Below are 12,184 nucleotides of genomic sequence, written 5' to 3'. Positions count from 1 at the left end.
GACTCCACATTAAGGTGACAGGATTATATCATGCTATAATGGATCTCCTAAAATCCCTTGCAGGGACTAGATTAATTCAATAAGTTTATCATGCTAGTGTGGATCTCCGAAGATCTCTCGCTGGGACTTTTCCAATCCCACACCTCTTATAAACCTAAGCCTGCAGGTATGCGTGGATACTGTAAACGTAACACGCCATACCGATCGAGGGCAAAAAAAATTCACATCCACGCAAAAATGAAGTAGGTTCAAAAGAGATGTCTTTGTGAGAAACACAAAAATAACTAACACTACCCGCATGTCGCAAAACTTTTCTCCGAGGTTCAATATTTTTAAGCAACAGTATGAACCCTTCCTCCGCAACAGCACAGTGTCGGTTACAGTACTGGAGGATTGAGGAAACTGACACACAAACAGGCAGGCAGACGGTGGACGCGTCCTCGGCCGGCACACAGACTGCCAGTCTCGCTCATTAGTGGGATTTGCGACTCTCTCCTTTCATGCCCACCCTGCCCAAGTTCCATCGCTCTGTCCACTGAGGTAGGGGGTCTGGTATCACCACTTCTCACAAATGGCCTATTAGTTGTTTGAGGCGGGCTGCTTGTAATGGGGTGACGGGGGAGGTGTCAGAGGGGTTACCCGTGCCCAGGTTACCTTCTGACCCCAGCGAAGGGAAGCGCACGCGAGGTGAGGCGTCTCCGGGAAGCGGAAGCGAGCGCTCCACGACCTCTTGGCTTGGCCACCGGCCACCGGCCACAGTATCTCCTCCTCCTGCTCTGCATTGCTCCCCGTCTCGCCCACCAGCGGGGACACGGGGGGGATGGAACAGCACAGCCACCAATTAGCCAGGCTGAGGGGACCCACCGTCAGGGGGAGACGGAAACTATGCGGGCACAGGACAGTAGGGAGACGCCACGGTGACAGCATGTCGGTCTGGCTTGGAGCAATTAACACAACAGTGCGTGTGTGTATGTGTGTGTGAGGGAGAGGGAGAGAGAGAGAGAGAGAGAGTGCGTGCGAGTGCATATTTTGGTGCACTGGGGGAGGGGCTGATCTGATGGGAGCTAGTGAGACAAAACGGAGCAGAGTACAGTGAGACACCTCTGATCACCCAGACGCCCGCTCTTATTGGACCTGTCGTTAATTTGTTAGTTAGTGCCGAGGCAAGTGCAGGCCGCCGCCTGTTTAAGGCGGTGTGATGAACGCAAATGATACGTTTAAAAACTAGGCAGCTGATGTGAGGGAGAGGACGCGCAACATCAAAAGATGCACGGGGGTGTCGGCTGACTTAGCGCACTGCTCCTCCGGCGCCCCGCCTCCCTCCCCACGGAACCCCGCCCACCCTCCCCACAGAACCCCGCCCCCACTAAATATTACAGAACAAGATAAAAAAAATAAAACCTGTAGTTTTGGCATTAAAAAAAAAGGGCGAGAAAGAGAGAGAGTCAATCTCAGCCTGGAGGAATGACGTGGAGAAACTCGCGATCTGTACTCGCCGCACACAGGGAGAGCAAGGGAGAGAGAGAGCAAGAAACAGAAAGAGAGAAGGAGAGCACAAGCAGTTCGTCTGGTACAGATCAATTGTTTTCTCTGTCTCTATCTCAGTCTGTTTCTCTAGTATTGGGTCTCAGCAGAGGCACCTTTGGAAAGCGTAATAGCGGCACATGGCATCCGCTCTCGCCCTCCTCTCGCTGCTTACCTTCAGGAGATCTATCTCTTTGATGCAATCTTGCCGGGCTTTGGCATCCATCAAATCGAATATCTATCAAGAGATCAAAAGGCAAGAGAAGAGAGAGGGAGTTATGGCATACAGAAGAAAAAAAAAAAAAAAAGAGTTTAAAAATAACAAAAACTAAAGAGACAAGCCAAACGTGGTCGTGTGAGAGTGGGTTATGTGGCAGGCAGTGAACGTGGTACTGAGCCACAGTGGCTCAAGGAGTCAGGGGGGCGGGCCGGTCAGGCCACCCAAACACCTGTTTCAGCCAATCATAACATCTGCTTCATCGCACTCGGGTTGGCTCAGTTACAGCAGTGACTGGCACTGAGGAAACTGGTGTTTGCCACCCTGACAAAAAATAAATTCCACTGATTTGGTAATATAGAGCAAATAGTTAATCACACTGGAGTCATTCCGTTACTTTACAGTTTAACAGAAATGACAGGATGTACCATTTGATTTGTTATTAAATCCAATTAAATGAATTAGTAAAATTATGCTTAAGAAGAGTAAAGGATAATAGCAAAACTAGGCATCTGCTAGGTAAGTTTCTGGGTGAAATCGAGGGTGTAGAGTTTTACTCCAGTAAGTGAGACGCATGCTGCAGGATGCAGTGGTAGCCGATAGCGGCACTGAACAGAATTTACATAAATCCATCATTATGCACCATTATGTATTTTCTGCGTGCATATTTTAAACCAGTTTAGTTTAGCATGCAGCCCGGCCCTGTACACTGTAGTCCATAAATATCTGAACAGTGACAGTGTGTCACTGTCCTGACTGCAGAACCCTACACCTTGGATCGGAAATGGAAATAACTATTACGCATCTGAGGTGCGTCAGCTTTAGGAATGTCAGCTTTAATCTGAAGACACTGCGTCTATGTTGGGCCGAGCATACAGGACATAAGGACCCTTTTATATCTTTTCCCAGGGGACGATGCAAACTGGACACATGGCTGTTGGGTTGTTTCTTGCTCCGTGTTCCATCCACGACATGTCAGAGTCGGATATGTGGTTAAGAAACCCAAATACAGCAGTGAGACGAAGGACAACAAACAGCACTGTGGGCCTTGGATGACCAGACTAAGGGATGACCAAAGCATCATTTACAGAAATCAGAAACAGAAAGCCTGTGTTACAGTTCGCTAAAAAGTCTTGATCAAAATAATGCGGAGTTCCTCATGTCTGAGACAAATTTTGACCTGTGATGGAATAAATAAGGGGTACAGAAAACCAGGGATTATTTATGACCCAAAGCCTACCGGCTCATCTGTAAAGCAGCCATCCCAAGCATACTGCGAAAGCAGCGTGCTGGGCCTGGTCAGTCTCCCAAACATACCTTTCACTTACTGAAACCAAGAGCGGCGGCAAATCCTAAACAAGCACGTTTGGAAAGCAGCTGCACTATAAACTTGGAGGAACATCACTGGAGAAAATGAAACGGGGAGACAGCGTGTAAATAGGGTGGTGATCATTTAGTATAAAACAATACAATACTTAGAAATTAAAGCTGACATTCGACACTTTGAACACATTACCGATTCATTTGAAGTCCAGTGTGCTAGTGAGCCAAAGCAAAGGAACTGTCACAGTCTAATTACTTGTGGACTGCACTGTGGAACTTGCTGGGTGAACGTGCTGCACATCAGTAGAAGTTGGAAGGGGGCTGAGTGCTGTGAGGAGCAGACTGTTAGCCATCAGTCTTTATAGTAAAGAGTAACAGTATAGTTATCAGTAACAGACCCTCCTCCAGACATCATTAGAGGTAATGAAGCTAGCAGCAGTGACAGTGTGAGAGTGTGTGTGTGTGTGTGTGTGTGTGTGTGTGTGTGTGTGTGTGTGTGTGTGTGTGTGTGTGTGTGTGTGTGTGTGTGTGTGTGTGAGTGAGAGAGAGAGAGAGAGAGAGAGAGAGAGAGAGAGAGAGAGAGAGAGAGAGAGAGAGAGAGAGAGAGAGAGTGTGTGTGTGTGTGTGTGCGTCCGCACACACGCGCATGCATCTCTATAGCCATGCAGCTGGGAAGGTAAGCAGCTCTAGTTACCAGGCACCAGGCTTTTAATCTAACTCGCACCAATTATTTCCTCCAGCATGTCTGCTTTGCACATCCGCAGGAAGCTGGAAATAAAACTGTGTGCTCCACGGAGACATAAAGCCTTTAACTACTGTGAGCCTCTGTGTGTGTGTGAGTGAGAGAGAGAGAGAGAGAGAGAGAGAGAGTGTGTGTGTGTGTGTGAGTGTGAGAGAGAGAGAGAGAGAGAGAGAGAGAGAGAGAGAGCGAGAGAGAGAGAGTGTGTGTGTGTGTGTGTGTGTGTGTGTGTGTGTGTGTGTGTGTGTGTGTGTGTGTGTGAGTGAGAAAGTGTGAGAGTGTGTGTGTGTGTCCACAGGTCAGGAAATGGAAAAATAAATATATACCCAACAATGAATATTTAGCAGCAGGAGTGATTGGTGTATGCGCTGAAACAATTAGGTGCCTGCTCCTGACTATGTAATCAGTAATAAAAAGACTTGTACATATGAATAGAAATCTTAGATGAGAAAACAATAATAATTCAGACAGACAGGACACTAATTCCTAAATATTACATTAACCAGGCCATCTTGGTCTTGCCTGACACACACAACCAGGTTAACAGTTCAGTTAACATTTAATTTAGCACTATAAATTTTGTATAGTATGGACCAGTATGAAGTTTAATTATTTTTCATCTATCTCAAATCCATGAAGAGAGCATGCTGAGTAGAAGTGTATCTGCGTTTGGCCCTGCTGTCACCTCCAAGTCTGTTTTTTAGCACTGACAGTTGTGAACCCGTTGGAATGATCTAGATTTCTACACAAAAGCCTCCTGAAATGTAATCTTCAGACTAAATAAATAAAATCAAAGTTTATTTAACAAGAACACTTCACGCTACCATAACTCTATCGAATAAATTGTTTCAACAATTGAGGTCACTTACAGAAAATATTTGGAACCCCTGAGTAATGATCTCTTGAGAAAGGGGAAGTGATCAGATGTTCTAATGAATTAGGTGTTCAGGTGCAAGTTTGACATGCTCTGCCAATAAAATGAGAAACAATTCTGCTAACTACCCTTCACAACCTAATTCCATGGCAATATGTGCAAAATGGTTCAATACAGCTCAATAAAGCAGAGCACCTCTGAAGAAAAGCTGCAGAAGGGCTTCTGCAGACGTGCATCTCAACCAGACCACAAGCAGGCAGTTGGTGTAAAAAAAGACAAAAGTAAGCACAGTTGCTACTCTTCTCAGATGTTGACATCCTTTAAAGAAAGGGCACCCAGTAGAATCCTCAAAGTGGGAACACTATGGTCCCTGGTAAGAACACTAAGTAAGAACACTAGGGTACCCAGTAAGAACACCAAGCTAGAACACCAGGGTACCCAGTAAGAACACCAAGCTAGAACACCAGGGTACCCAGTAAGAACACCAAGCTAGAACACTAGGGTACCCAGTAAGAACACCAGGGTACCCAGTAAGAACACCAAGCTAGAACACTAGGGTATCCGGTTAGAACACCAAGGTACCCAGTAAGAACACCGAGTAAGAACACTAGGGTATCCGGTTAGAACACTGGGGTAGCCAGTAAGAACACCGAGTTAGAACACTAGGGTACCCAGTAAGAACACTAGGGTACCCAGTAAGAACACTAGGGTACCCATTAAAAACACTAGGGTATATAGTAAGAACATCAAGGTCTCCAGTAAGGAAACATCTCCTGCACATGACAATATCATCAGCAAATGACAATAAAAACATAAAAAACAAGATTGGTGTTAATGGGATATTTACTATGAAAGAAACTACTGCAACCCCACCCACCCACCCCCAAAGAAAAACAGTGCATTTTAAAAAAACAGCAGGATTCAACAGTACTAGTGGAACAGCGTTTCAGAGATGAGACAAAAGTTGAGCTTTTTGCTTATTGTATACAACATTAGTCTCGGAGAAAACAAAACCATGCACATCAACATGAAAACGCCTGCCTGGCTGCCTCAGGGCCCGAACGGCTTGCAGTCAGTGATGGCAACGTGATGACACGCAAGATGTAGCAGGATATTCTACAGCAGCATGTCACACCATTTGTCTGTGATCTCAATCGCAAGGAGGTTGGTCATGCAGAATGACAATGATCCAAAACAAAGGAGTAAATCCACAACAGAGTGGCTTTGAACAGAGGAACTGGCCAAACTGCATCCAGTCTACAGTGCAGGAAGCAGAAGCAGCCAAAGAAGGCGCTGGGCTGAGGTTTGGGCCAAACGGACATCCGACTAGGTTTTAACATACAGGGTCAATGACTTTTTCCAGCAATGACCTTAATTGTTTAAACCAGTTAATTGATAGACATATGGAACTGTATCTGAGTGTGTGGCCATATATATGGGTGTGTGAGGCATTTGTGTAAAAATACAACCACTTCCAAGGTTCATAAACACAACATCCAACTTTCCACAAAATCCAAAACTATTATTACTGTTGCGGGTAAGAATGAAAGTTCATTACTCAAAGTTATATACATGCATGAAAGTATCTAGGTATGGAAACTGTTGGTTGGCTCTGCCTTACAGTAATACTGACCTGAAATAACACACTGGCTATAGGGGTTTAAAAAAACTAGAAAAGACAAATTCATTCAGCACTAAGTGATGTTTAATATAGCTGTATATGCTTTGCATTTAGTAACACCACAAATCTGAAATTAAATTAATTGGAAGTCAGCTCCAACTCATTTTAATGCTCCCTGTATTTGCTATTTATTGAAGCTTTTTGTAATGTTTTCGTCTACATGTTTATTGACATGGTTGATGGAAGCTTACCTGTACTTTTTTCAAAGCTGCTGGAGTGTTATCTATCAAGTACTTGGCTCGATAGACCTCACTAAATTGTCCTCTTCCAATCTTCTTCTCAATCTGAAAATTGCATAAGCTGTTATAGCCCATTTCCGGCTGTAGTGGCTTCTGTTTTAAGACAAAAGGGGAAAATGGTCATTGTAGGAACAACACAATTCATATCCAAGTTTGTCATCTTTTCGCCCTTAAATCCAAATCAACAAATCCCCATAAACTTGACAAGCTCTTGCAGCTCTTGTTTTTATTCATAAGAACGGTAAGGAAAAACACACTCTGGGGTGACACCTGGGGTTGGAATTAGCATAAACCATGTCTGAAACTCAATCAATACTGCTTTCCTTTCCTTTCCCTTCTCTGTGTGGCTGGATGCGTACTGCCAGCATGACGTTCGAGCTTTGGATGGGACTTACGCTGGACCAGTTGGTGACAAAGTGCCCGGAGAGCTTTTCATGGAGCACCATGCGGCGCCTTGACACTTGTGCTCTAAAATTAAAAAGCTAAGCAATAGCTGGAATTAGCCCCATGGATATGATGTGATAGGAAAAAAATGAGCTTGACCTTTAGATGGATGGGTTGGTTTTTTTTGGGGGGGGGGGGGGGGTAAACTTTCATCCCAGAAACACTCGGGCAACAAGAGGTGACACATAAAAGGACGTGCCATTGTCACGGCTGACTACCCCAAGATGGCCACAGGACAGCCTTGAAGGCCATAATACAGCCTTGAAGGCACATAACTCCGTGCAGACAGCACCGAGCAGAGGAGGTGAGAATCACAACCTCGCAAAACAAAGTCGCAGCATTAGATCTATTCAGTCCCATTATATTTCACAGTTAAACACTCAGCGTGAAAAACAGACCCGAGGCAGAGAGTGGAGGCTCTTACCGGAATCACACCCACTCCCGTTTCCTTCATCTAAAAATTCCCTTCTTCTTCTACAGATGCATTTTAAAGTGTGTTCATCAAGGGTTATCTTTAGATTGCAAGACTTCCCGAGTTTACGGCAAGAGCCCATGGTGATGGATACAGCTAAAGCACAAAACGCTTTAATATGTTCCGCTGACAGACATATAGGCTGTCTGCTAAAGCCGTCAAACACTATGGCGTGAGGCTGCGTGCACCACAAGGGCTCAGAGGAAATCCGTGTAGAGGCACCGTGCACTACTGGGTGGGTGCTGGAGGGATGGATGCAGATCAAGGGGCAGCCAATTTAGGCATTTCATTGTTTTCCAACTTGACAGCTTTAAGGGGAGGGGAAAAAAGGTGAGAGCTAAAGAATTGCCCCATCCAATTAACACAGTGGAGCAGCTTGTTTTTCCTGGCGACACCACACGCACGGCTCTCATTCCAGGGACACATCTGGTGCTAGAGACACTCTTCTTTTTGCAAGAGTAAAACCATTTTTTTCATCAGTGATATCAAGGTGAGGGCCGATTTGAATTTATTCTCGCCTATGTAAGGAATAACTGGCATCATTTAATTATTTTTTTTTTTAAATATTTATTTATTTATTCATTGCTGTCGGCTCTAAAAATGACAATGAACTACACATAGTAGTAAATTAAAGGCATTTTACTCAGGTTTAGGCTCTTATGGCACCTTATTAACTCAACCTCTTACTGTCTAATGATTATTATTAATACATGTTAAGAGCGGGGTGGAGAAAGGGCAGGGGGTGTGGGGTGTTTAGATAGGTGGGCCGGTCGGTGCTGGACGGTCCGCACAGCCAACCAGTGCCGGGGCGAGGCATTGCTCTCACTCCCTACACGCCTGCTTGACAAATGTTAGCATGAGCCTCTAAAGCGGCGTGACAAGCGCATGCTGAGAGCAAAGTCGCGCTAATGTGTTCTGGCATGCGGCTCGCTAATCACACATTTACATATGCAATGACCTACATTTGCATGTCAGCTTCCACACTGTCCGGCCTGATTAGCAGCGGGCACCTCCCAGCGCTGGGGCGGCCGGTGGGGCGGCGGGATGGGGCCAGAGGGTGGCGGCTTTTTTGGCAGCCGAAGGGACACGCTGCCAGCCGGGATTAGGCCCGGCGCAGCCTGAGCCCCAGACACTTCATTAGAGGTAATCTGTTTAGCGGTGGGCAGCGTGTGTAAAATTCACGGGCCATTTGTGGCACCGTTTTCGGCCACCGGCCTTGCCGTCGCGGGATACCGGGGCGCGCTGACTCGCAGGCCCTCTCGGTCGCTGTCCTGCGCTGCTGCTGCACGACTTGGATTGCCACAGCGAGACGGGACAGGGCGCGGTAGCTGGAGGCGGGGACTGGGGCCAGGGGGCAGAGCCGGGAGGCAGGGCTGCAGCAGCAGCCAGGGTGGCGAGCTACAGGCGTGAGGAAACGCGTGCAAAGCCCCGCTTGCAGAAGGAGAGGATGCGCAGAGAGATCAGCTAGGCTCCGAGGGAGGGGAGGAAACCGAAATAGCCAGCAGGAGCAGAGACAGGTGGAGCTGCAGGGGAGGAGCGACAGCCACACCGCCGAGAGTCCGGGCACCAACTTTAAGCACTTTTGCTTCCAATTAACAACCATACAAAAAAAGTTGATGCTTATATATTTTTTTTAGTTTACACAAACTGTTTTAAGAAGAAAGGGAACAAGTAAGAAGTCTAGTTTCGATTCTACTTTTACAGAGCTGAGCAGAATCTGACATTGAAGCAATCTCACGCAGGTATTGAGTTATAGGAAACTGTCAAAGGAAAACCACTGGGTGACAGCATCTAAGCACTATAATGCCTTGCCTCTGATTTTGGGTAATGTGTGTGCACTTGGCCTCCCATCCCCCAAACCATACCTGTTAGGAGGCATAATGAGTCCAGGAGTTACAAGTGCCGAGATATTTAGTCTGGGCCTTGACAGATGCTGTCTGTAGCTGAATTACACGCAGCATGGCAGGGAGGGACTGGTCAGAGGGGGCCACAGATGCAACGAGGCATGCTGGGTGATGACTCGAAGGAAAAACACATCATAAGAGGAATGGCAGGGTACGGAGGGTTGACCACTGGTGACATGGGTGTGAAAAGAGAAACACAGGCATGCGGCCCAGTGACAGGAACACAGGAGACAGGAGGTGGGGGGTGGGGGGTGGTAGCAGCATGGAAGACTAGGTGTGAGATGACAGCACAACACTGCCAGAAGCTGCCAGGGAAAGGACAACACAAGCAGTGAAGAGGTGTGGGAGCAGCGAGCCGGGGTTGGTGGTGTTGGTAGGAGGAAGAGGGTGGGGGGGAACATGCAGGAGATCCAGTTCCCCTCCTTTTCATCAGGCCGCCTCTCCAGGCCTGGCCCATGAAATATTTATGCCTTCTTCACCCCGACAGTGTTCCTGCTCCTCTTCAGTCCGTTTCAGTATTTAAAGCCCTGCTTGCTTCGCACAGAGATTTTGCTCTGTCAAAAATCCGAAGTGACGATCAAAATCGAATCTGAAAATCTCACCCTCCCACTCACTCAGCGAGCAAATGCACCATCAAATATGCAAGTCTGATCAACATCTAGGATCTCTAATGCATATGCATTATACCTCCGGGACTCGTATGATCTCACCAGCAACACCGGATGTCCATGACTGCATATACAGATATTCTGATTCTCAGCTTCTTTTAAGGGAGCTGAGGAGATACTTGTTGAGTGTAATACAACAGACTTAGAAAAGTCATCTTCCCAAGCTGCCGCTGTGCATTACAAAACTAAGCCTACCATGGATGTTCTCCTTTCATTTCCAATTTCAGAAATATATGCTACGTACATGCATGTGAGCAGCAATGCTATTCCGCCTGACATATTTCTGAAATCTTTACACTACCATACCAGGGACAATCTGGCAAAAAGACAATTCAAATCCTACAAGGTAAATAAGCCAAACAATCAACAGTCAAATTCAGAGCTTCACTAAAGCTGGGACAAGGGGGATTATTACTTTACTGCATTTACTGCACATGACAGTAAATTCAGATTAAAAATGTCTGGGCCAAAACCAACTGGTAATCAGAGGAAGCAAAAGATGATCATTTCCAATGATGATTTCACTTCCAGTGAACTGACTGGCTGGCCACCTTTAACCAATGGAACAGGATACTAGCACCTTCAGTGTTTGGCCCCTGACAGCCCCCAACTTGCAGTAAAGTGCACAAAACTTAAACCTTGGCAGCAGTGCAGTGTGACAAGACCGATTTTGGTCTTTTTATTCCACATATAGCCTGGTGTGAAAATCCTCTGAACACCAAAGGCAGACGATCTCCTTACTGCTGAAATCATGGCTGGCGAAGCTAATTATGTATTCCAAAGAAAACCATTTGCTAATGTTTCTTAAGTCTTTTTCATGGCGATGCTACTCATTACATTATTAGTAATAGGCCTTTATATTAAATTAGGACCTTCTACATATTCAACCCCATTAATGAAATAGGAGTCTTAAAATTAATGTAACCAGTGCCAAGTAGAAATGATTCTTAATTCAGGAAGATTGCAGGGAGAGCAGATCCATGCAGGAGGAGAAGAAGCAAGAGAATGCAGGATAGTCGGTGAGAAAGCGGGACAAAGAGAGCGAGAAAGAGAAGAGAGAGGAGCTCCAACACCTACCTACCTACCTACCTACCTACCTCTCTCTCTCTCTCTCTCTCTCTCTCTCTCTCTCTCTCTCTCTCTCTCTCTCTCTCTCTCTCTCTCTCTCTCTCTCTCTCTCTCTCTCTCTCTCTCTCTCTCTCTCTCTCTCTCTCAATGCAGTGGAGAAAACACATGATAGCTTTTGTGCACAGGAAGCGCTGCTTGTGCAGAGAGTGGAATCTCATTATCACTTCTCATCCAGCACACAGGAGGAGCCAGAGAGGAGCGACAGTGTGAGCAGACCACCGCCTGTCTCTCTGCGGGGGGATTGACAGTCAGGGAGATTCAGCCGGGGCAGATGTGCTCGTGTTGCATGCTGGCAAGCAAGCGTGTCGCGCCTCAGCTTGGTAAAATACAAATGAAAAGGTGACGAACTGAAAGCTTTAATGAACAGTCAACAGTTTTAAAGGGAACAAAAGAAGGGAAATAGCCATATTTCTGTTTACTTTTATTAAGTAATTTTGCTTAACATTTTGGACAATTTTGTATTTTAAACAAACAATAAAACCCACACAAATTATACAGTACTTGTGTGTCAAAGGTTCACATAAACTGACAAAAAGGTCAATAACTAGGCCTCAAGAACTAGTTAGCACAGTCAACTGAAAACTAATTCAAGCTGGACAAATTGTTTTAAATTAAGATTTTATATGTTGGGCTGAATATTGAAAATCTCCCAATTATAATTTGATTCGCACAGTCCTGATGTGATGGCGATTATTTTTTATTTAATGCAGCAAATATAATAATAATAACCTTTTCAGTAATCCACTACGGTATACTTTAAACACTTGAGGACTAGGCCCAAGTTATTACATTTAATTACTTTCCATACAAAATCACAACTGATAAAATAACACATTGTATACACTTTGACAAATAATCATGGGATCAATCTTTTCAATGGGTTTCAAGAATTGATATTGGATTGGCCAAACAAAAGCTCTAGGAAAAATCTATTATTCTTAAATCAGAAATATTCTATTTTTACGTTTCCT

The 12,184-nt window shown here is 45.5% G+C and overlaps 1 protein-coding gene across 1 annotated transcript in view; it reads right to left on the bottom strand.

The window, feature by feature from the left end:
- nek7 (NIMA-related kinase 7) overlaps positions 1 to 12,184 on the bottom strand; it is a 48,399-nt gene that overhangs the window by 23,039 nt on the left and 13,176 nt on the right. The window contains exons 3-4 of the mRNA XM_027028862.3: positions 6,550 to 6,690; positions 1,700 to 1,762 (exon numbers count right to left, since the gene is read on the bottom strand). Of these exons, the coding sequence (XP_026884663.1) occupies positions 1,700 to 1,762; positions 6,550 to 6,690 (204 nt within the window). The remainder of the gene's footprint in view (positions 1 to 1,699; positions 1,763 to 6,549; positions 6,691 to 12,184) is intronic.

The sequence above is a fragment of the Electrophorus electricus genome, chromosome 26, assembly GCF_041902795.1.
Source record: "Electrophorus electricus isolate QZ-2024a chromosome 26, ASM4190279v1, whole genome shotgun sequence".
In the NCBI taxonomy this organism is placed as follows: domain Eukaryota; kingdom Metazoa; phylum Chordata; class Actinopteri; order Gymnotiformes; family Gymnotidae; genus Electrophorus; species Electrophorus electricus.
The sequence above is the reverse complement of the archived record's forward strand: the minus strand, read 5'-3'. Positions and strand labels throughout refer to the sequence as shown.